General features: G+C 52.1%; 1 protein-coding gene across 10 annotated transcripts in view; it reads left to right on the top strand.

Annotated features, from left to right (window-relative positions):
* Positions 1-20,827, top strand: part of GDPD5 (glycerophosphodiester phosphodiesterase domain containing 5) — an 87,380-nt gene that overhangs the window by 28,496 nt on the left and 38,057 nt on the right. For 8 of the 10 annotated variants that reach the window (XR_013994243.1, XM_081063637.1, XM_081063635.1 and 5 more), the window contains 2 exons: positions 6,215-6,297; positions 17,258-17,434. Coding sequence is in view for 9 of the 10 variants with exons in the window: in XM_081063637.1 (XP_080919763.1) it covers positions 17,318-17,434 (117 nt within the window). In the remaining variant the exon portion in view is untranslated. The remainder of the gene's footprint in view (positions 1-6,214; positions 6,298-17,257; positions 17,435-20,827) is intronic. The other 2 variants (XM_081063639.1, XM_081063634.1) reach the window with 1 other exon arrangement.

Below are 20,827 nucleotides of genomic sequence, written 5' to 3'. Positions count from 1 at the left end.
ATTTAGTCATTAGCCCACCTGGCAACCGTTTATTAAGCACCTACTGTGTAAGGGGTTCTGTGCTCAGATGGGCAGGCAGGATTCTGCTTTCTCCAGGTGTAATGTCTAGTCCACTATAAGGCTGTGTCCTATCCTGAAGCCTGGGGAACCTGCAGACCCCGGGTGTCAGGGTGGACATAGGGTGGTAGTTCCAGAGGAGGAAGTGGTCTGAAATGTCTAGGGCCCGTCCCTGTCCTCCATGCCCCAAAGCAGGCAGGGAGTGGCTGGCCAGGGTGGTGTGCAGGGGAAAGAAATTTGCTTACTCCCAGGTATTTGTTGCTGTTTGTGGTCGGTCCCCACTGCGTTAGGCTGGAAGATGGCTTTGATCCAGCAGCAAGGCCCTCCTGGGCCCCTCCCCCGGCTCCTGCCTCCTTTGTTCAAACAGCTGTAGCAGCTGTATACCATTAGACCTTAGGCTCCTCCAGCAGGAGGTCTGTCCACCAGGGCCTCAGGGCCTCTCCTGGCACACAGGAGAGCTCAGGAAATGTGTATTGGTGACGGGATTTATGTTGTCTAGACTGGCTTGGGAGTCAGACAGAGTATGGATTCTGGTCCTGCTACCTACTTAGCTGTGCCCTTGAGCAAGAGACCCAAACCCTCTTGAGCTTCTGTTTTGCCATCTGTAGGACGTGCTGCAATAGGAGGCTAAGAGGAGTATGTGAGAGAACAGACAGAGAATCTTGACTTTGCATAAGGCTACGACCAGCCCCTCCATAAATGGTGGACAGTGTCGTGGTCGATGGACTCTGCCTACGTCAGGCCAAGTAGGAAACATAAGAGAGATGCGTTAGACCTTGGTCACATGGTTCAGCACTTTACAGTTTACAAAGTCCTGTCACATCCTGCTTGCTCGGTTATCCGAATCACCCCACAAAGCAGACTGGGCTGGTTGCAGACCCCCCTCTGACAAATGAAGGCCCTGAGCCTAGATTGGCCAAGCCAGGCCCAGAACCCAGGGCTTCTTGCTCTTAGTCTCCTGCTCTCTCCTCAACACCCTTCCCCCCTCTAGAACCCAGTTCCAGTCCTCTGGAAGCTTTTTGTGAAAGACACTAGGAAAGAAGGGTGGTGGGCAGGGAATGTGTCAGCCTGGAGATTTGTCAGCCCAGATGTCAGGGGCTAGAGGGGCATTCTGGTGGCTTTAGCCCAAAGGGGAGGTCACTGTGACCAGTAGGCCCAGAGTAAGGGGGCTGCAGGGGGGGGCCTGGGTAGATGTAGACTGAGTGAGGATGCAGAGGAGAAGAAAACCAGTTGTGGGGGCCACAGGTCTTTCCCTTAGCCTGATAGCCAGGGGCTACCAGCCTGGTGGACCAGAGGCTGCTGGGCCCTCCCATCCGGGTCCCTTCACAGATGGTGCTGGAATGTAAGGGACTTGAAGGAGCACCAGGTGTGTGGGAGATGCCCGACAGGTCATGTCACTGCCCTTGAGGGCATTCGAGTCAGCTCTGGAAATAAGGCCCACGTGTAACTAGGCACGTATAGAGCTCTCTCTAAAAGGTAGACTCTGGGGAGAACAGGGCTCACGGCAGCCCAGGTGATCCTCAGCAAGGGGAAGTGACCGGCACAGGTAGTCTGGGCTCCACAAAAGTGAGCTCTGGCGGGCAGGGAGTGGACAGGTAGGCCTGGCCCCAAATTTGCAGGGCCCAAGACAAACATACAAATAGAGATCCCTATATCTTTGTCAGGTATCTTGAAGGTTCAATAAAATAGTCTGATATTTTTTTCCACATTGACAAATACATCTTCATAATGCAAATTGAAATGTATATTTCAAGTTGTGGTTTTATATGACTAAAAATGACAAAATATCAAGGAAGACTCAATTTAATTATTAGTACATCTGGGTGTTTTGAGGGCTGCTGATGTTCAGATGAGTAATAAGACTTAGTTCATATACTATTTATTTCATAAAATATATTTTATTGTCTTCATCTTGGCAAGATCACTGTAATTGTTATAATCAAGATTTTCATATCATTTGAAATTTCTGTATCGATGGTAATAATCTAAAGGATTAAAAATAAAATGCAACTGTTGAAAGGGTATAGAATGTGAATGTATTTCCATCAAAAATGTAAATTAAAGTAAATGTAAACAAAGGAAAATTTGTATTTCCAAAAATCATTTTTATTCCTTGAAAATTCTCTAGAAGTCAAAACTATACACATCATAATTAATGAATATCATATTTTAAAATAGAACGATTTAAACAGAGATGAAATATTAATTCAAATTTTTGAAGATTTTATAAATAGGAAACTACTGACAGTTCTAATATTTAATGTCCTATCAAGTTGCCAATGTAAAGAATTAGTATCACACTTCATGTTACATTGATTTGAACAATAGGAATTGTTAAATATAGTAGTCTTCCCTTTTCCTTGGGGAATATGTTCCAAGACCCCCAGTGGATGCCTGACACGATGGATAGTACCAAACCCTATATAACTGACCCTTGAGCATCTTGGGGTTTAGGGTCACTGACCTCTGTGCAGTTGAAAATCCTCATATTACTTAAGTTGGCTCTCTGCCTATGCAGGTTCTCAACCGTGGGTTAAAAATGCAGTTGACCCTTGAGCAACATGAGTTTGAACTGTGCAGGTCCACTTATGCTTACGGAATTCTTTTTCACGTCTGCATGTAAGTGGACCTGCATAGTTCAAAGCCATGCTGTTCAAACGTCAGCTATATTTACTGTTTTTTCTTACACCTACCTATGATAAAGTTTAATTTATAAATTAGGCACAGTAAGAGATTAATAACTAATAAAACAATTATAACAATATGTTGTAATGAAAGTTATGTGAATGTGGTCGCTCAGCAGACTAGCACAAAACAACGTGATATTTTTTTTTATGTGACAGCTTTCACCTTTTCACTTAAAGGAAGCAATTTCCAGCTTTTCTTTGGCTCATCCAAACTACCAGCATCACTGCCCTTGCACTTTGGGGCCTTAAGTAAAATAAGGGTTACTTGAACACAAGCACTGTGAGACCGTGGTAGTCAGTGGATAACTAGATGGCTACGAAGTGACTAAAGGGATGATTCCTGTTCTAGGTGGAATGGAGCGCAATTTAAAACTTACGAATTGTTCATTTCTGGAATTTTCTGTTGAACAATTTTGGATGGTGGTTGACCACAGGTAACTGTGAAACTGTGGAAAGGGGGACTACTGTACTGTAAGGTGTTCCCCAGACACCGTGTGCACCACGTGTGAATCCCACACTAATTCAGGAGTACTTGAAGAATGACAAATTGGAACAGGGAGAGAAGCCACACACAAAAAGAAGATGCTCCACATTAGTGGGAAACAGATATCGTTAAGTCCTTCCTGACCATCGTCATTAGTTTCTCGGAAACTGCGACGTTAATGAAATGACATAAAACCAATTTTACCCTCGATATAAATAAGAATTAAGTTCCTACGGCATATTTCTGGTCATAAAAACGTCACCAAACTTGTAAATAAAAGACCCGAAATACTTTTAATATTAAACATTGAAATAAATATGAGCTATACATACATTTAAGGAAGATGAATAACAACAAGTAAGATAATGAATTTCCAACCCATTCATTCCAGCTCAGGGTCCAGGATGGCCTGAGCTTCTCCCAGCAGCTGGAGTTTAAATCTAGGTATCTGCAGTCACTCATTCATTTCATCCATATATGCGTTTGTTCACTTATTTAAAAGTGAACATATTTCCCCCCCCCCAATTCTTCATTTCATTGTAGAAATGCCAGGCCATAGGAGTCTTGTAGTGCAGCCCTATGATCTTCCAGACGAAGGCACTGAGGTTAGAGAAGGAAGGGTACTGATCGACCTAAGATTGCACAGCAGAGAAGAAGCCCCCTGGCCAGGTTTCACAATGAAGAGGAAGGGTGCCTTATTTGAGTTCAGGTGAAATCTGAATAGCTTTTGCTATGCCCCAATCAGCTTCCCTTCCTTCATCAAACTGCTTCCCAGGCCACCTGTGAGAGGGCCCTGGCGAGATCCTGCAGGGAGTTTCTGCTTGAAGAGCCACTTCCTGTTTGGGGCTGAGCGCTTCCTTCAAGTGACTCACAGGCTCCCTCTGGCCCCCTGCTGGGAAGCCAAGGTGGGGGTGGAGACAGGCCTGGGCCGTGCCACCCTCTGCCTGCGACCCCAGCGGGGTGACCCTGAGGCTGAGCAGTGCCACAGACTGGAGGTAGGAGCTGGAGCTGGAAGGAGAAGGCTCGACTCTTCTCCTCACCCAGCCTGGTGGGCAGGGCTCTGAGAGGACAGGGAACTTGGGCCCTGAGCATGGTGGCAGCCTCCACATCCAGCCATTCCCACGTCCGGTTTCCAGGGTATCTGCTGCCCAGGTGGGGGCCGACAGCAGAGCTGGGACCCTCCCCAGGGCAAATTTGTGACATTTTCTCTTCTTTGAAGGACAGTGAGGTGTGATCGAAAGAGTTCTAGGCCAAGAGTCATGGAATTGGGTTTCTGACACCAACTTTCTGGTGACTTTGTCAGTTCCCGGCCCCTCTCTGGGCCTCAATATCCATGTGTGTCTAATGGGGGGAGGGCTTGCTGGCTGTGACATTCTGTGGCACCGTGGTATTGCAGGATTTACATTAAGAGAATTGGGTTTCTATTCTGACTGTGCCACCTTGCTGGGTATGTCCAGCTCTCAGAGGACATATTTCCATTTTAAAATTAGAAATAATAATAATCACTTTAGGCATTTTACATAATTTAATCCTTATATATCCACCCTATGGGGTAGGAGGAGGAGGATGATGATGATGATGATGATTGTCTTATACATAAGGAGATTGAGGCACAGAGAGGTCCCGTAACTTGCCCAAGGCCACACAGGAAGAGCCAAGCTTCTAACTTAGGCAGTTTGAACCCAGTGTCCATGCTGTTAACAGCTATGATCTTGCTACTCAAATTGTGGTCCCTGGACCTGGCAGCACTAGCATCACCCAGGAGCTTGTCAGAAATGTAGAATCCCAGACCCCAACTTAGATCTACTGAGCCAGACTGCATTTTAACAAGATCTCCAGCTGATTTCTTTGCACATTAAAGTTTGAGAAGCCATGCTTTATTTATATTCTCTCTGTCACTTAGGCCTTAAAATCACTGTGGGAGATGAAGGAAATAAACATGCTTTGTAAACTGTAAAGTGTAGTACGTTCAGGGTACTGTGAGAAACCTGGGGGCTGGAGGTGGAGGGAGGCAGGGCTGGGGGTGCGCCAGGAGTCTGTCTCCAGTAGCTGGATGTCATTTCCAAGCTGTCTGTGAGCCCAGCTCTGCCCCCTTCCTGAGTCTTAGCTGTGAGTTTCTTGCTGGTGTGTGACTCGAGGGCCGAAATGAGTTGGAGAGCGTTCTCATTGGCATGGCCTTGGGCTGGGAACCAGGCCTGAGCCACCACTGCCCTGGCTCTGCAGGGCACTAGGACATCTGGGTCCCAGCCCTGGCTCTGATTCTGATACTCTGGGTGACCTAGGCAGGCCTCTGGCCCTGCCAGCCTATGTCCCCTGGTGAGCAATGTGGCAGCATCCTCTGAAGCCCCAAAGCCCCGTCCCCTCCCCTTCTCTTTTCTCCCCATGGCCTGTTGGCACCTCTCTCCTCCCAGTTCCTGGGCAGGAGGACTGTTAAGAGCTGGTGATGGGGGAGGTGGTGCATGAGTCAGAAGTCAGCCACATAATTGCGGTGCCCCAGATCCCGCCTCCAGCCCACTGGCCCTCTCTCAGCGGCTGCTTTAGAACAGCTGGTTTGGCGGCTACCACCGGAGAAGCAGGTCCCTGGGCAGCACGAAAGAGCCTATGCCCCCCAGGAGCTGGGCACAGCCCCAGGTTTCGCCCCAGGGTGGCTGGGCCTTGGATCATGTGTCCGTGGGTCCTGGGGTAGAGGGGGAAGAATGGTTCAGGGAGCAGGTGATACTGGCTTTGGGGTTGGGGCTGGTTTGTGGGCAGCATGTGGGGAGGTAGGACTGCATGTGTAGGGTCTCATGGCCCACAACTCACCCACACCACTCACCCACCAGCTTGGCTACTTCTCCAGGGCAGGGGCTAGACCTGACCCATCCTTGGGCCCCACAACCAACACAAGGTGGGCACAGGGTGAGGGCTCATTAAGGGTCAGGTGGGAAAGGAAAAGGCAGGGTGAACTGATGAGTGATCTGACAAGTGTGTCCCCTTGTCCCCGCAGCTCTCCCAGTGACGTGACATCACCAACTCCGTGGACAGGACACCCCAGGGGCCCAGCTCACAGCCACTGGTACCTTCTTCCAGGTAAAAAAAAAAGGAAGGAAGGAAGGAGGCAGGGAGAGAGGAGTTAGAGACAAGCTACACAGGGCGGCCCACTGGGTTCTAAAACAATGTCTGCCTCTCCCATGGGGCAGCACTCTACAGTTTACCCAAAGAAGGCAGAAGGAACAGGGGTTACTGTGCCATTTCTATAGGCAAGAAAAAACCGGAAGCTCTGAGTAGAGTTGCGTCTTGCTTACCCCAGTGTACGTGGTACTTGTTTATCTAAGCGCCTTACGTGTATGTGAGCTCATCTAATCCTCACAGCAGCCCATGAGGTTAGCACGGTTATTATCCCCACTGTAGAGATAAAGAGACTGAGGTAGAGAGGCGTTAAGGAATCTGCTCAGTTAGTAAGTGGTAGAACTGGGTTGCCAACCCAGGCAAGCTGGCCCTTGGGTACACATTTTCTAGAGAGTGACGCTTCAGCAAAGGAATTGGAAGCCTTGAATCATGCCATTGGCATGAAACTCCAAGGTGTGCTGGTGACCGGCTCCGGGGACTTCCTTCCTCAGCATTCACACAAGGCCGGTTTTCTGTGATTACTGAAGGGAAACCTGGAGATCTGAAAGAGGGGAGGAAAAGTTTCGGCGCCAGGTGTTCAGACTTGCCTGGGAGAAGAGGGGCAGCTATTCTTCACAGAACACCATGACGAAGAGAGATGTAAATGACCCTGAGGATCGATGTTCTGTGCTAAATCTGAGGGCATCTGATACTAGACCAGGAACAGAAACGTGCAAGCAGATAGCCGAGGTTTAAGAAAAAATCGTGGGAGAGAAAACGTTTTTTTTGAAAACACTTAATTGAGACTTTTTTTAGTAACTTAATTTTTTTGTAAATAGGGAAAGGCTAATTATTATTCAGAGGCAGAATTGGGACCAGGCTCCTAAGTGGCCCTGCAATTGTGTGGTTTTAAGAGGCTCTGATGGGTTCCTTCTTTGCTTCCTTTGCGCATTTAACCAGCTTTCCTGACTGACAAATAAACGGCGCCTCCTCAGTGCTGGCCCCGTGCAGGAATACAGGTTCTCTGCCCAGTGAGGCCTCAGCAGGGGCGGGGACTCGGCTCCATCGCCCGGTGCAGGGCCGCAGACACTGTGGCTCTTCAGGAAAGCTAGGCTGAGTGGATCAGAAGTCTCCGCCTGGGGAAGGTCTCAGCCTGGTGGGCAAGGCCGCCGCGGAAGCGGATAATTACTGTGCACAGAGGCCTGTGATCACGTCTTCCAAGCTCTGCCAGATGATGTGAGCACAAAGGGAGGAGGCAATGGGCTTCCGTGGGGGTGTCAGACCGAGCTTTGCACAGGGTCCATTTGTTAGGATGGGGTGATGGGGAGGGCTTTCCTGGCAGAGGGCCCAGTATGAGCAAAGGCGTGGCAGTGGGAAGGTGGGTAGTGTGGGGGCTCGGAGCAGTGCAGTGTGAGGAGGGGCGGGGGGTGGGGGGGAGGTGGTGAGGTGAGGCAGGTAGGTGTGAGTGGAAGGAAGCAAGAGAGACTCCTTACATGGTAGGACTGGCTTCTCTTCTCACCCCAGGGCCTGTTTGGGAAGGCTGTTTGTATAATAACTTCATTTTACATAAATAAATAAAATAAATCATTGCTTTCCATTCCCTCAGGGGGCAAAAACTGGTCAGAGACAAGTTTGCTCAGTGCAAGTCTCTGCCCGACTCAGCTTCCTCCTTCTCCTCCTTTCTTTCGGGCACCCCCCCTTCCCTGGGACTCAGGGAGAGGCTTTGGAAAAAGCCAGCCTGACAGAATCACTTGGCTCCTGGGAAGGTCTGGGATGTCACTCCAGGGTGAGAGGATGGTGAGAGTCTCCCCCCTTACCAGGCCCTGGGCTGGCCCTTGAGGCCCCACCAGAGGCCCTGGGGATATTTGTTCACTGCCTGCTCCAGGAAGAACCTGTCAGTGCCAGTTTTTTGGGGGTTTCTTTGGGGGGGGCAGGTGGCAGGGGGCAGGCTGCTTGTGTCGGAGGGCCCTCCTGCAGTCCTTGCTTAAGGAGGGAACCACTCGGCCCTCCAGTGAGGCAGGGGCCCGTCACAGAGAGTGTACAAGCCTGTGCAGGCCAGTCTGCTGGGGAACCACCTCTAGGAGCTATCCTGGGGATTTCTGCGTGGGAAGGGAGGCTGGATGGAATGGCTCCAGGGCTTTCCTGGTGCTGACATTTGAAGACTTTAATAGTCTGAAATCCAGGGATAGTTCCAAGATTCCTGTTGGGTTAAACCAGGATTCCATAATTGTATGAGTCTTGAGTGAGGTGATTCTAAGACTCTGGTTTCGAGAGTTTGCAGCTGGAGATTTTGAGTCTGAGATGCTAAGCTCTGCTCTCTAGGCAAGGTCAGGTCACACCTGTGACTCCTCCGCCCAATCTCATAGCCTTGACTTGGGAAAGACAGGTGCTTTCTGTACCAGGAAAACCCAAGGCCCCTGGGCGGGATCCTCATCCTGGCTCCTGTCCAGCCTGTAGCCCCAAACGTGCAGGTCTGTCCCCCGAGGGCCTTACTGTGGGTGTGGCTCAACAGCCCTATCCTGACCTCCACCAGCCTTCGCACCTCATCTGTAAACCGCGGATCTGGTACTTACCTGTGCAGCTGGCGAGATGCTCAATGAGCCTGTGTGTGGGGAGGCTCTTTATCAACTGGAAAGCACTGGGCATCTGGGTATCATTGTAGCTGCTGTTTTTCCATGAGGTCGTTCCCCTCAAAGAAAGGTCCATGTCTGGTTCTCTGTGAGTCTCTTTTGGCTCCCAGCCATGCCTGGCACAGAGTGGAAGCTCCTTAAACATTTACTGAATGAGCGAAAGAGCCTTTGGTATGGGACGGATGGTTCCAGAGACCACAGTTCTCTGGGAGAAGCAGGGAACACTTCCTGCGAGAGGGCAGCAGGAGGGGCAAAGGAACTGGAGAGCTCACGGCTGGGGTGAAGCGAGCCTGCCTTGTGCTGCCGTCAGCCTTGGCCTGCTCCCCAGAGGAAGAGCTGTCAGAGGTGTCTCAGGACCCAAGTGTTGGGTAAGAAGGAGACTCTGACACCGCCTTGGAAAGAGATCAGTGGCCCTAATTATGACATGATTGATTCTTTGAGGGTTCCTGCTGAGCGCCAGCCTCAGCCATTGAGTACTGTTTTCCCAAAGAATGAGCACAGGTGACGGGGAGGACAGAGTGCTGGCCCACCCTGTCGTTTTCCCTCCCGGGCCTCCCACCAGGCACCTCCTCTCCCAACCTCTCCCTGCTGGCTGCTGCCTCAGCGACAGACTGCCTTCCTGCCCTGTGTCAGCCCACCTTCTCTGCTGATTTCAGTAGAATCTAGGGCTTTCTCGGAGGCCCAGAGAACTGCCCAGGGCCACTGTGTGGTGGTGGCAGCCCAGATCTCTCAATTCAAACTCTCTGATGAGACCCGTACAACGAGAAGTAGAACAAATCTGTGAGCATGCCTCTGAAGCTAAGCCTGTGCTGGAGGGTGGCAGGGAGGGTCTGGGATTGGCTGGTCCCACATTTCTCTGGTGTTTTCAGGCCTCAGAGAATGGGAGTCCCAGAATTAGCACACACCCCACACACACACACACCTCAGCAGGGATTTATCTTGTCATTTGGGTTTGGTTGTTAGTTTGGGGAAAACAGCCCAGCTGATGAGCTGCTTGGGGGTTTCCCTGCTGCCTCTGAGCACCCAGAGAGCGGGAGGACCCTGTTGGCAGCAGACCCCCCACCTCCCACCACTACCAGGTGGAACCCACAAGGGGCTAACTTGCTGTATGGAACCTGGGGACACCCTTGGCCCTGGGAGAAGCCCTGTTTCCCTACTCTCTGCCACCATGCTTTCCCTGTGCTATTCCTTCACCTAGAGCCCCCTTCTTCCCTTTGGGCTACAAACCTCCCTTATTTCTGAATTCCACTTAGATCCTACTCTCCTCAGGAAGTCGCTGTGCAGTGATCAGGGCTAGGACCCAAGGAAGCACAGGAGCTGTGGGTCCAGAAGACCCTGACACAAGCAGGGAGGGTTTCCTGGAGGAGGGGCCACCTGAGCTGACAGGAGGAGGAGTTTGCAGGCCTGAAGGATGGGCAGGCCTTACATTCAGTGAAGTTTGGCATCATCACTGTGAGTTACCCAGGCCGTGACTCCTGTACCTAGGTCTCTGTCAAAGATGGTAGAGGCACCTGGCCTGGGGCTGAGGGTGACGAGGCCTCTAAACTTGTCGCAGGCCTCCCTGCAGCTCTCATCCTTATTTTAACTGCTCTAGTCAGTGGCAGGCTCAGGGCCCCTAGGAATGCAGGGAGCTCTTCCCCTCAGACCAGTCAAGGACCGTGGATGGTCCTTCCCTCCTCCCTGTGCTGTCCCATCTCTGCTTTTCTCCTGGGAATGAGGAGAGAGCAGGGGGAGAAGTGTTCTAGAAGCTGAGTGCCCGAAAGGTCCTCGGAGATCATCTGGTAGTGTTCAGACCCTCCCGTGGTACAGCCGGGAAAGCCGAGGCCAGAGGCTGGGGGAGGCCAGAGGCTGGGGGAGGCCAGAGGCTGGGGGAGGCCAGAGGCTGGGGGAGGCCAGAGGCTGGGGGAGACCAGCCCGCCTACTGGTGGCTGAGCTCAGCCTCAGCCTGTCGGTCCCAGGGCTGGGGGTGAGGCCCCAGTGGGGGCAGTCATAGCCAAGAAAGGGAGTGGTTCCTTCTCCATATGTGTGCCCTGCCTCCTTCCTTGGAGCCCTGGCAGGCTGCTGGGAAGGGTCAGGTCTCTGCCAACCCGAGCCCTGTGCCCGATGTGGGGTGGGGAGGGGTTCCCTTTTTCTCTCCGGGGTTCATGGCTCCAGTCCATGCCCCTGTTCCCCTGGTGCCAACCAAAATATTGAGTTTGGCCCTTAGACATGCAATTTGCAGTGACCCAGATGTTGTGGCTGGCACAGACATGGAAGGCGGCAGAAACGTGGGCACACCCCCCCCCCCCCCCCCGGTGGGGCTGGTACTATGGAACGGTTTTAGGACTGTTTAGGCAGCCCTGGGTTCAAATCCTTCTGCCCCATTAGCTGTTTAGCCTTGGGCAAATCACTTAATGTCTTGGGTCAGCTTAACTATTCATCAATCGTTATAGATATCTAAATTAAACACATTTTTAAGGACAGTTTTAGGTTTACAGAAAAACCGATCAGAAAGTACAGAGAGTTCCTATATGTTCTCCCTCCTCCACCCCACAGTTTCCCATTATTAACATCTTACATTAGGGTGGTACGTTTGTTGCAACTAATGGGCCAACGTTAATACAATATTATTAACTAAAGTGCTTAGTTTACATTAGGGCTCACTCTTTGTGTTGTATATTCTATGGGGTTTGACAAATGTAGGATGATGTGTTCGTCATTACAGTATGGTACAGAATAGTTCCACTGTCTAAAAATCCCCTGCGCTCCCCACCCCTAACCCCTGGCGACCACTGACCTTTTCACTGCTTCCATGGTTTGGCCTTTTCCAGAATGACATGGAGTTGAATCATACAGTATGTAGCCTTTTCATATTGGCTTCTGTCACTTAGCAATATGCTTTTAAGGTCCCTTTATGTTTTTTTTTGCGCTTGATAGTGCATGTCTTTTCTCATTGAATAATATTCCATTATCTGGATGGACGACAGTTTGTTCATCAATTTGCCTGGAGGACCCATGTTTCTATACTTTAACAGAAGCCTGTCAAGCTCAACTTGGAAGGTTGTCATCAGAAGATGACACAGGTACAATGCTCAGTGTGGGCCCAGCAAGCCCCACACCACCTTCTGTAACTACCTTCTCTCACTTATAATGTTTTTCAAGATTCATGTTGTAGCATGTATGAGTCTTTTATTTCTTTTTTTTTTAATTTTTATTGGGGAACACTGTTTTTTCAGGACCCATCAGCTCCATGTCAAGTCCTTGTTTTCAATCTAGTTGTGGAGGGCGCAGCTCACTGGCCCATGTGGGAATCAAACCGGCGACCTTGGTGTTATGAGCACTGTGCTCTGACCACTGAGCAAACCAGCCGCCCCATTTTCTTTCTTTTTATTGCAGCCTTGGGTCCTTTTATCTGTTACTCCATCTACTTCCCATTTCTCAGATGGATAAAGTAAGGCTCAGAGAGAGCTAGTGACCTGTCTGCAGTCACATAGCAAGTCAGTTGAGATAAACAGGCTGGAACTCAGGCCCTGACCCCTGGCCTGAGATTCTTTCTCAGGAAAGGGGGTGGACTTGGGGCCAGAGGCAGCAGGATCTGGGGGCAGTGAGGGCCTAGCAGCCTGGCGGTCACGGGAGGGAGGAAGAACAGGGAAGTGGGTCGGGTGCCTTCCTGGGATGTCAGGGTGGGAGACGACCCTGCAGGCTCCATAGTGGGTGCTCACTGCATCTCATTGCCGGACACCTGGAAGGCCCTTCCCTGTGTAAACCAGAGGCTTTGGAAGTTCAGGGCAGGGACCAGGAATTCAGACAGAAACCGGGACTGTGGGCTGAGGGGGGGCCCTCTAACGAACATCAGGCCCAGTGGTGGGGGATTCCTGTTGTCCCAGAGCCAGCAGGAGCTCCAGGCAGGGAAGTCTTGGGAACTTGGTTGATATCAGCAGCCCTGGGAGGTGGCTTGGATAAATCAATTGATCCTAAGTAATGCCATTAGCCTGGCAGGAAGAGGAGTGGGGGAAGAGGGAGAGTCTGGTCTCTGGAAGCTTGTCCTAATGACCAGTGAACAGCCCATCTCTGTTAGCAGAACTTCCAGGCCTCCTGGGATATATAGTCCAGGAAGCCCCCCGTGCTTCCTCCTCTGCTGCCCTGTACTGACCACTGGGGACATGGGAATAACTCAGGCCAGCCCACGGGGGAGATGGACATATCCACAGTACTCACACAGGGGGCCCAGGAAGAGTCAGGGATGCCCAGGGCTCTGGGAGGCCGGGGAGCACTCTAACCAAACGCAGGGCCCAGGGGAGGCTCCCTGGAGGAGGTAACATCTGAGCTAAGGGTCAAAGGGTCAGGAAGTGTCAATCAAATGAAGGGACAAGTTCTGGAGTGGTGAGGCTGGAGGAGCTGGAAAGGCCACATCCGGTCATGTGCCTGTGAAAAAGCTCACTCTGGCTGCAGGTGAGAGCTTGGATTGGTGGGCAGTGCCCCCTCCACCCCTGCCCCGGACCCCCTCCCCCAGGGCAGTGGCCAAGGGAATGGTGAGAAAAGGGCTTTGAGAGATGTTAGCAGCAGCTTGGGGGTGGTGAGAAGGTCAGCTGGCCATGCTGGGTGACACCCCACCCCCACTCCCACCCCCAGACAGCCAGGAGCCTGCTATCTCAACGGAGAGGTAGAGATTGGGTGGCCTTGGCTGCGCCTGGTAACTGAAGCCGTGGGAGTAGACGAGATGGTCCCAGGAGAACATGAAGAGGAAAGAAAAGAGGTTTGCCTCCCAAAGATGCCCCTGAAGTTATGAATAGTGTGCAAATTCATCTGGGGTGAGGCCGTTCCAAGAGCCGCAATCAGCAGAGTCCTGGACTGAGGCCTGGTGCAGGCAGTTCTACTTCCCTCTTTTCCAGATCTGAAATGGAATTTCCATTCCTTAGTGGGTTGCAATGCTCACTTGTGGGGGTGGGGGAGCAGGGGAGGGCAGAGGACATATGGGAACTAGTCCCCGGGGTGGGGGTCCTGAGAAGGGAATGAGAGGGCCAGGGAACCTGGGTGTGGGCTCCTGTGCACAGAACGCTCACCTGCTGTACCTCAGTCATTGCAGCCACGTGCCCTCTGGCCCGCCGCCCCGCTGCATGCGGTTTCCTATAGAAGTCCAGGCAAAGGCTGTTGCCCCATTTTTCAGATTCAGAAAGCAAGGCTCAGGGAAGAGCTGAAGGGCCGAAGGCACAGAGCAAGTCAGTGGCTGACACAGTGAATCCAGGCCTCTTTCTGTGTACCAGCTGCCTCCTCCCTTCCTGGGGAGGTGGGGGCAGATGTGGTGGTTGCCCTGATAGTGGAGGTCATGGGGTGCAGAGGGTGCAATTTAGCTGAGTAAAGCTGAGAGCGTCCCCCTTCTGCTCCCCAGTCCTCCCAACCCCATGGGAGCTAAGACGCCTCCAGCAGCACCCCCATGCCTTACTGTCCCCCCAAGGCCTGGGCTGGGCTGGGCGCAGAGAATCCCTAGCAGCTGCACCGTGATCCACTCCAGTCCCCAGGGAGCCCTGGGCAGGGCGGCTACAGCAGACAGTTCCCAGCCATTAGGAGGCACCGAGTCAGTCCGTGTTCCCAGCAAGCCCTAATGCATCTCCCGGCTCAGACCGAAGGCTGTCATCCCTGTGCTGAGGACAGCGTTTGGTGGGGGAGGGGGAGGGGGCTGGTAGGCAGAGGCTGTGAGTGAGGCCCAGGGGGGGAGGCCGTGGGTGGGTCTGAGGCCCAGTGCGCCCCTGTGGTACAGCCCGGGTACTTAGAGAGAGGCAGCGGAGGAGCGTATCCCACAGGCCTCAGCTCAGTGCTGCCTCCAGGAAGCGTGCCCTGACCCTCCCTGCCCACAGTACATGCCCAGAGCCTCCCTCTACTCTCCATCCTCCGCTGCACTTATGAGCCATGATAGGCCTGTGGCTGCAGGGGTCAGCAAACTTTCCTGTGAAGGGGCCAGGCAGTATGTATTTTAGGCTTTGCGAGCCATACGGGCTCTGTCATAACTACACAACGCTGCAGTGACAGTTAAAGCAGCCATAGACAATATATAATTGAATGAGTTTGACCCTTTGACAATGAAACTTTATTTATGGACACACGGAAATTTGACTCTCATATAATTTTCCTGTGTCAGAAATGTGTTCTTGTTTTGATTTTTCCCCCCCTAAATCATTTAGAAATGTAGAAAACCATTCTTAGCTTGTGGGCTATACAAAAATAGGTGGCTGGCCAGATATGGCCCATAAGTTACAGTTTGCCAACCCCTGGGTGAGAGCAAGGCCCCTGGAGCCAGACCACTTGGCTCTGCTGTGTGACTTACAGCACGTGGCTAAACCTTTCTGTGCTTCAGATTTCTCATCTGTAAAATGGGGATGGTAATGATAACACTCTGGGACTGTAAAATGGTGGAGCTGCTTTGGAAAATGGCTGTGGCAGTTCTGTAGAAAGTTACACACACGTACCCAGCAATTCTGTTCCAAAGTATATAGCCAAGAGAAATGAAAACATACATTCACACAAAAACTTGTTCACAGCAGCATTATTCGTAACAACCAAAAAGTGTTAAAAACCCAAATGTCTATCAGCTGATGAATGGATAAAGTGATATATCTGTACAATGGTATATTATTCAGCCCTAAAAGGGAATGCAATACTGATTCATGCTGCAACATAGACGAACCTTGAAAACATTATGTTAAGTAAAAGAAGCCAGTCACAAAAGGGCATGAATTATATGATTCCATTTATATGAAATGTTCAGATGAGACGCATCCATAGAGACAGAAAGTAGATGACCGGTTGTCAGGGGCTGGGGGTGGGAGTAGGGTAGGTGGGGGAGTGACTGCTAATGGTATGGAGTTTTTTGTTGGGATGTTGAAAAAGCTTTGGAATTAGATAGTGGTGATGGTTGCACAACTTTGTGACGATCCTGAAAACTGAATATGCTAAGTGCTGCATCGTACACTTTAAAAGGGTGAATTTTACCAAGTGTGAATTATATCTCAATAAAAAAATAATGATCCCCCATCTGTTGTTGTTAGAGTTAGTGCATGGAGCACTGGAACGGTGCCTGGTGGCTAGTCAGGGGCTGGCCGTGCCCCTCAGTAGTGCTACGAGGGCCCTAAGACAATCACTATGTCTGTCCTGCTCACGTTGTCTCCAGGGCCTCGGACGGGATCTGATCCAGGACAAATGGCTTCAAGTTTCTGGAGTCCCACAGACCAGGAGTTGAGTCTGGACTCCTTGGGCAAATCATTTTGCAGTTCTGAGCCCCAGGCTTCTCATCTGTAAAATGGGGCAATAATAACAGTGGTGGGTGTTGAGGATCAGATAATACCTGACATCAGGGTGTGTGAGGTGTCCAAGCCTAGGGCCACACTTGGCCATTGCTGGCGCCAGGAGGCTGAGCCCCAGCAGGTATCTCCAGGGCATCAAGCAGTTGTTCCTGGTGGCATCACAAGCCGAAACACACCTGCCATTCTTCCACGGGCCCCACCGGGCTGGGTTTCCCTGAGCATGAAGGAATGAACACGTTGGGGCACCAGAGCAGATTCCCAACTGTGTGCCCACAGGCCAGGCTCTGCCCCGCTTCTCTCTCTCAGCCTCAGTTTGTTCAATTATCAAATAGGTTTCGGGCACAGTCCCTGCCACTTCAGGTGTTGTGACAGTGAGATGGAACAATGAATATAAAGTGTTCACGCAGTGCCTGGAGTATTTTAAGAGCTCACTACGTGTGAGCTTTTATGATCATTTATTTTAAAACATTTATTTGGAAAGTCTACGATGTGCTAGGCATGTTTTAGTTCCTGGAGATATAACAGAGGATGAAACAGACAAAATCCTTCCCTTTATGAAACTCACATTGTAGTGGGGCAGTCAGAGGAGAAACAAAGTAAGTAAATTACATTTGAGAACATGATTGAGAAAACAAAGCTGAGAATGGCTGAGAGAGTGTGGGAAGGAGTTTCAGTTTTACAGAAGGGGACTTGGGAAAGTCTGGTTGACACGAGGACATTGGAGGAAAGACCTGAGGTGAAGAGGAGACAGAGGGCACCACCGGGGGTTCTCAGGGAAGAGCACTGGGCAGGGAAAGCAGCAGCGGTGTGCTGAGCCAGTGCAGCTGGAGGAGGGGTTGTGGGTAGAGCAGGGGTGGGTGGCAGGGGACTGTCCTGGGAGACCTGCAAGGATGTGCCTCTGACTCCGGGTGGGACTGGGACCCATGCAGAGCTCTGCAGAGGCTGACTCACCCTGACCGAGGCCACCATGGCCTTTCCTGTGGGACTGCCCCCCCACCGTCCCCCCGCCTCATAGACCTGTGCTTCCTTCCACAGGACCAGCCTGGGGCCTCCATGGGCTCCTGAGGGCCGGGCGCCAGGGCCGCAGGCACGAGCATGGTGAGACACCAGCCCCTGCAGTACTACGAGCCCCAGCTGTGCCTCTCCTGCCTCACAGGCATCTACGGCTGTCGCTGGAAACGCTACCAGCGCTCCCATGATGACACCACACCGGTGAGCCCCCCTAGGACTGGGTTAAAAAAACCCAGGGAGCCCCAGAGCCTGGGGGGGAGGGGTGTCAGCTCTGTCCCCCTACTGTGTGGCTCTGGACCGGTCAGTGCCCCTTTTGGGTTTCCGTTCTCCCTCTGTCAAATGGGCCCATGGCAATCCTTGAGTCTCGCTGCGTAGGTAGGTATGGCCATTGCATCATGGGATATAGCCAGTTGTTAACTTTCCTCCGGCAGCGTGGGGACTGGGCAGGGAGGGGCGCTCCGGGAGAGAAACTCCAAGGCCTACAGAAGTCCTCAGCTTGCTGGCAGGTCTAGACGGGTAGGCAAGCAGGTGGGGTGTCTGGAGAGAAGGGCGAGGAGGTGGGTCTAGGCGCTGGGAGGGCGAGGCCCTGGCACCAGCGCTCAGTCACCTGAGCCACAGGCCTGCCAGCGCTGGCAGCAGGTGCTCAGCCAGATAAAGAAAGCCTCCTCCGGTGTTCAGCTCCGCAGGCCAGACTCCGAGCTGCACTTCATCCCTGGGGTGCTATCAGCCAGTGAATCTAGTTTCTTCTCTGAAGGAACCCAATTCCTTTAAGAGGGAATGGAGAGCGAGAGATAAATTGTGTTTATCTAAAAGCTTTGCTACCTGAAAAACAACTTTCCTCTCCTCTCCTTGTGTGTACAAAGCAGCCAGCCTCCAAATTCAGCCCATCCCAAAACGGGCAGGAATGCCAAGGGTGGGAGTGGCGGCTAAAGGTCAGAGGACAGGCATCACAAGGCTGTCTGGATGGGAAGGTTGGGGAAGGGTGTCCCCTGTGTGCCCTCCTTCTCTGCCTGTGATGGTGAGGGACACAGTGCTAGACTGAGTCAGGAGCCTGGATTGGCGATCCCCACATGGTGAGAAGCAGGTGCCACCTGGTGAGCTTCCGGCCTCATGCATTGCCATCTCCCCACTCTCAGCACAGCGGCCAGGAGCCGCACTGAGGCCAGGGAGAGGCTGGCGCCTGGCCAAGGCCACAGGGCCGGTCCCCGCACAGCTGGGATAGCAGCCTCGGCCCTGCCTGGGACAGCCTTTTCTCTCTGTACATAGAGGGTCTCCCTCACAGTGATGCCGGCTGGAGATTTGGAGTTAGACACACCTCAATTCCCAGTTGTGCCTCTTCTCCTTGTACTGTCGACATAAGAAATGTGCAAACTTGTAGAGAATTTTTGTTAGAGTTGATTTGAGCCTAACTGACGACAGTGCCAGGAAACAAGATCTCAAATGCTCTGGAGAATAACAGGTTTGCAGCTTCTTTGATGCATTTGGAATTAAGGAGGAAAGATTACACGAAGGTGGGAGAACACACGGTGGGGATTAGATTACAGGATAGATTATGTGCTCTCTCGAGGGTGGTTACTCTTCCCAGGGGTCCGGAAAAGAGGCTTTTCAAAGGTGTGTTAAGCTAGATGCACAGAAACAGTGGACAGGGCTTGCTTAAGGCAAAGATAAGCCTTTTTCTAAAGAAGCTACAGGCCTAGGATGTGACTCCCCACCCACCATGACCTGCCCAGTTAGGAACTTGTGATCGGATCACCCTATGAGGTTCCTTTTAGTTCGATTTGTTACAGCCCCTGTTTCATTCACAGTGCCTACTTGACTTTGAGCTGTCTCACCTGTGAAATAGTCTCCACCCCTCTCAAGGAGCTGCTGGGCGGATGGCATGCCATAGCAACAGGAAGTGACCAGCACAGTGCTAGCTGTGACTAGTCCTTAACACCAGTCATTCCTGACTGCCAACCCTTGGCATCTCCATCTCTGAAATGGAAGAGGGGTTGGGCGAAGACTTTAGAAGTCCTTGGCCACTCTGCTTTATGCTGAGCTCCATTCTCCCCAGAGATTTGGGGCAGGTAGCAGGGCCTCCCTGTGTTGGGAAAGTCAGAAGCTCAGCAGCCAACCTGCACCCCCTGTGTCTTGCACCAGGCGCTTTGCTGAATACTGACACACTGCCGTTCATATTTCTCCCAGCGAGCCCGTGCGCTAGGTGTCGTGGCCACCATTTCACGTGAGGGAACTGAAGCCAGGAAGTCAGTGACTGGGCCGTGGTCACACAGCTGGTGAGGGGCAGAGCTCTGGTCTGGCGGTGTAGGTCCAAACACTCATGGTGGGGGTGTGGCTGGAGGGTGGGAAGACAGCTGAGGCCAAGGAAGGAAGATAAGGATGGCTGAGATGGCTGAGCTCCCAAGCAGGAAGCCCCGTGGCCGTTGGAGTAGATGCTTGAGGAGGGTGTAGCTCCCAGGACATACATATCTCCCAGGTGTATATCCCCTGATGGGCTCAGGGTCAGCCAGTCATTGGCTGCAGAGTCAGGAAGTGATAGGTCGTGGCTGTGGCCAGCACAGGGCCCAGGGTGGAGGAAGTGGTTCGCTGAGACCGGTTTTGAGATGACTGGGAGCCTGAGCAGTGCAGGTTCTGCAAATGCCAAGGTCTGGGGTACGAAGTATGGGACAAAAGCAGAAAGGGCCTCAGGAGGCCACACGCCAGCTTGACTGGGAGAGGGGAGAGGGTTTTGCAGCAGCTCTGGATGCAGGGCCTCTGCGGGAAGGGCTGAGCTCCCCTCAGGTGACCCCAGGCTTCCGGCTGAGGCTGAGCCTCCTTCCCTCTTCCCTGTCACTGCCTCTGCTCCTGCTTCCCTTCCCACTTCCTGGGCTCCAGCCTCAGTCTGCTCACCCATTCTCGCACTCTCTCTGCTCTTCTCTTTTCTCTCCCTCGTCCCTCCCTTCCTCCCCTGAGATGGGGGGCTGGGCTCCCTGACCTGACACAGTGAAGGAAACAGCTGTCTGGTGTCTCAAAGTGAGGGCTGGCTCAGAGAAGGTGCTCTGCAAATTTTGCCGAACAACCTGAAGCCCCTGAGTGAGTTCCGGGAGCACAGGTTGGGTTGGGAAAGGGGAGACGATGGGGCCTGGTATAGAGGAGAGGCCCCTGACTGGCAAGGGAGTCCAACTCTGGGCCTGCGCCTCTTCTTATCCCCACCTTCCCCTTCTCCTTTGAGGACCTCTTTCCCGGCCCCCACCCCACCCAGGCACTGCCTCTCCTCAGGTCCTCTTGGGGGAGACCCCCTGCATCTCCCAACTCAGAGAAGCCTGCGGTCAAGTTCTTCTGTGAAGCCAACCTCTGTGAAATGGGGTGAGAGACAGGTGGTGAGCCGCAGAAGTGTTTTCGTCTCATTGGCAGGCTGGGAAATGAAGTGTGAGAGTAAGAGTTAAGAGTTACCACTTGAGTATGTATTGTATGCAGGGAGCATATGGCTTACATGCATTGCCCTGTTGACTGTTATAACACCCTTTTGGGGCATGTTTAATTGTTGTGCCCCATTTCTGGAAGGAGAACTCAAGGCTCAACACCATGGCACACCTGGACTCCATGAGAGATTTGCAG

The sequence above is a fragment of the Rhinolophus hipposideros genome, assembly GCF_964194185.1.
Source record: "Rhinolophus hipposideros genome assembly, chromosome: 10".
Classification (NCBI taxonomy): domain Eukaryota; kingdom Metazoa; phylum Chordata; class Mammalia; order Chiroptera; family Rhinolophidae; genus Rhinolophus; species Rhinolophus hipposideros.
This window is presented reverse-complemented; position numbering and strand designations above follow the sequence as displayed.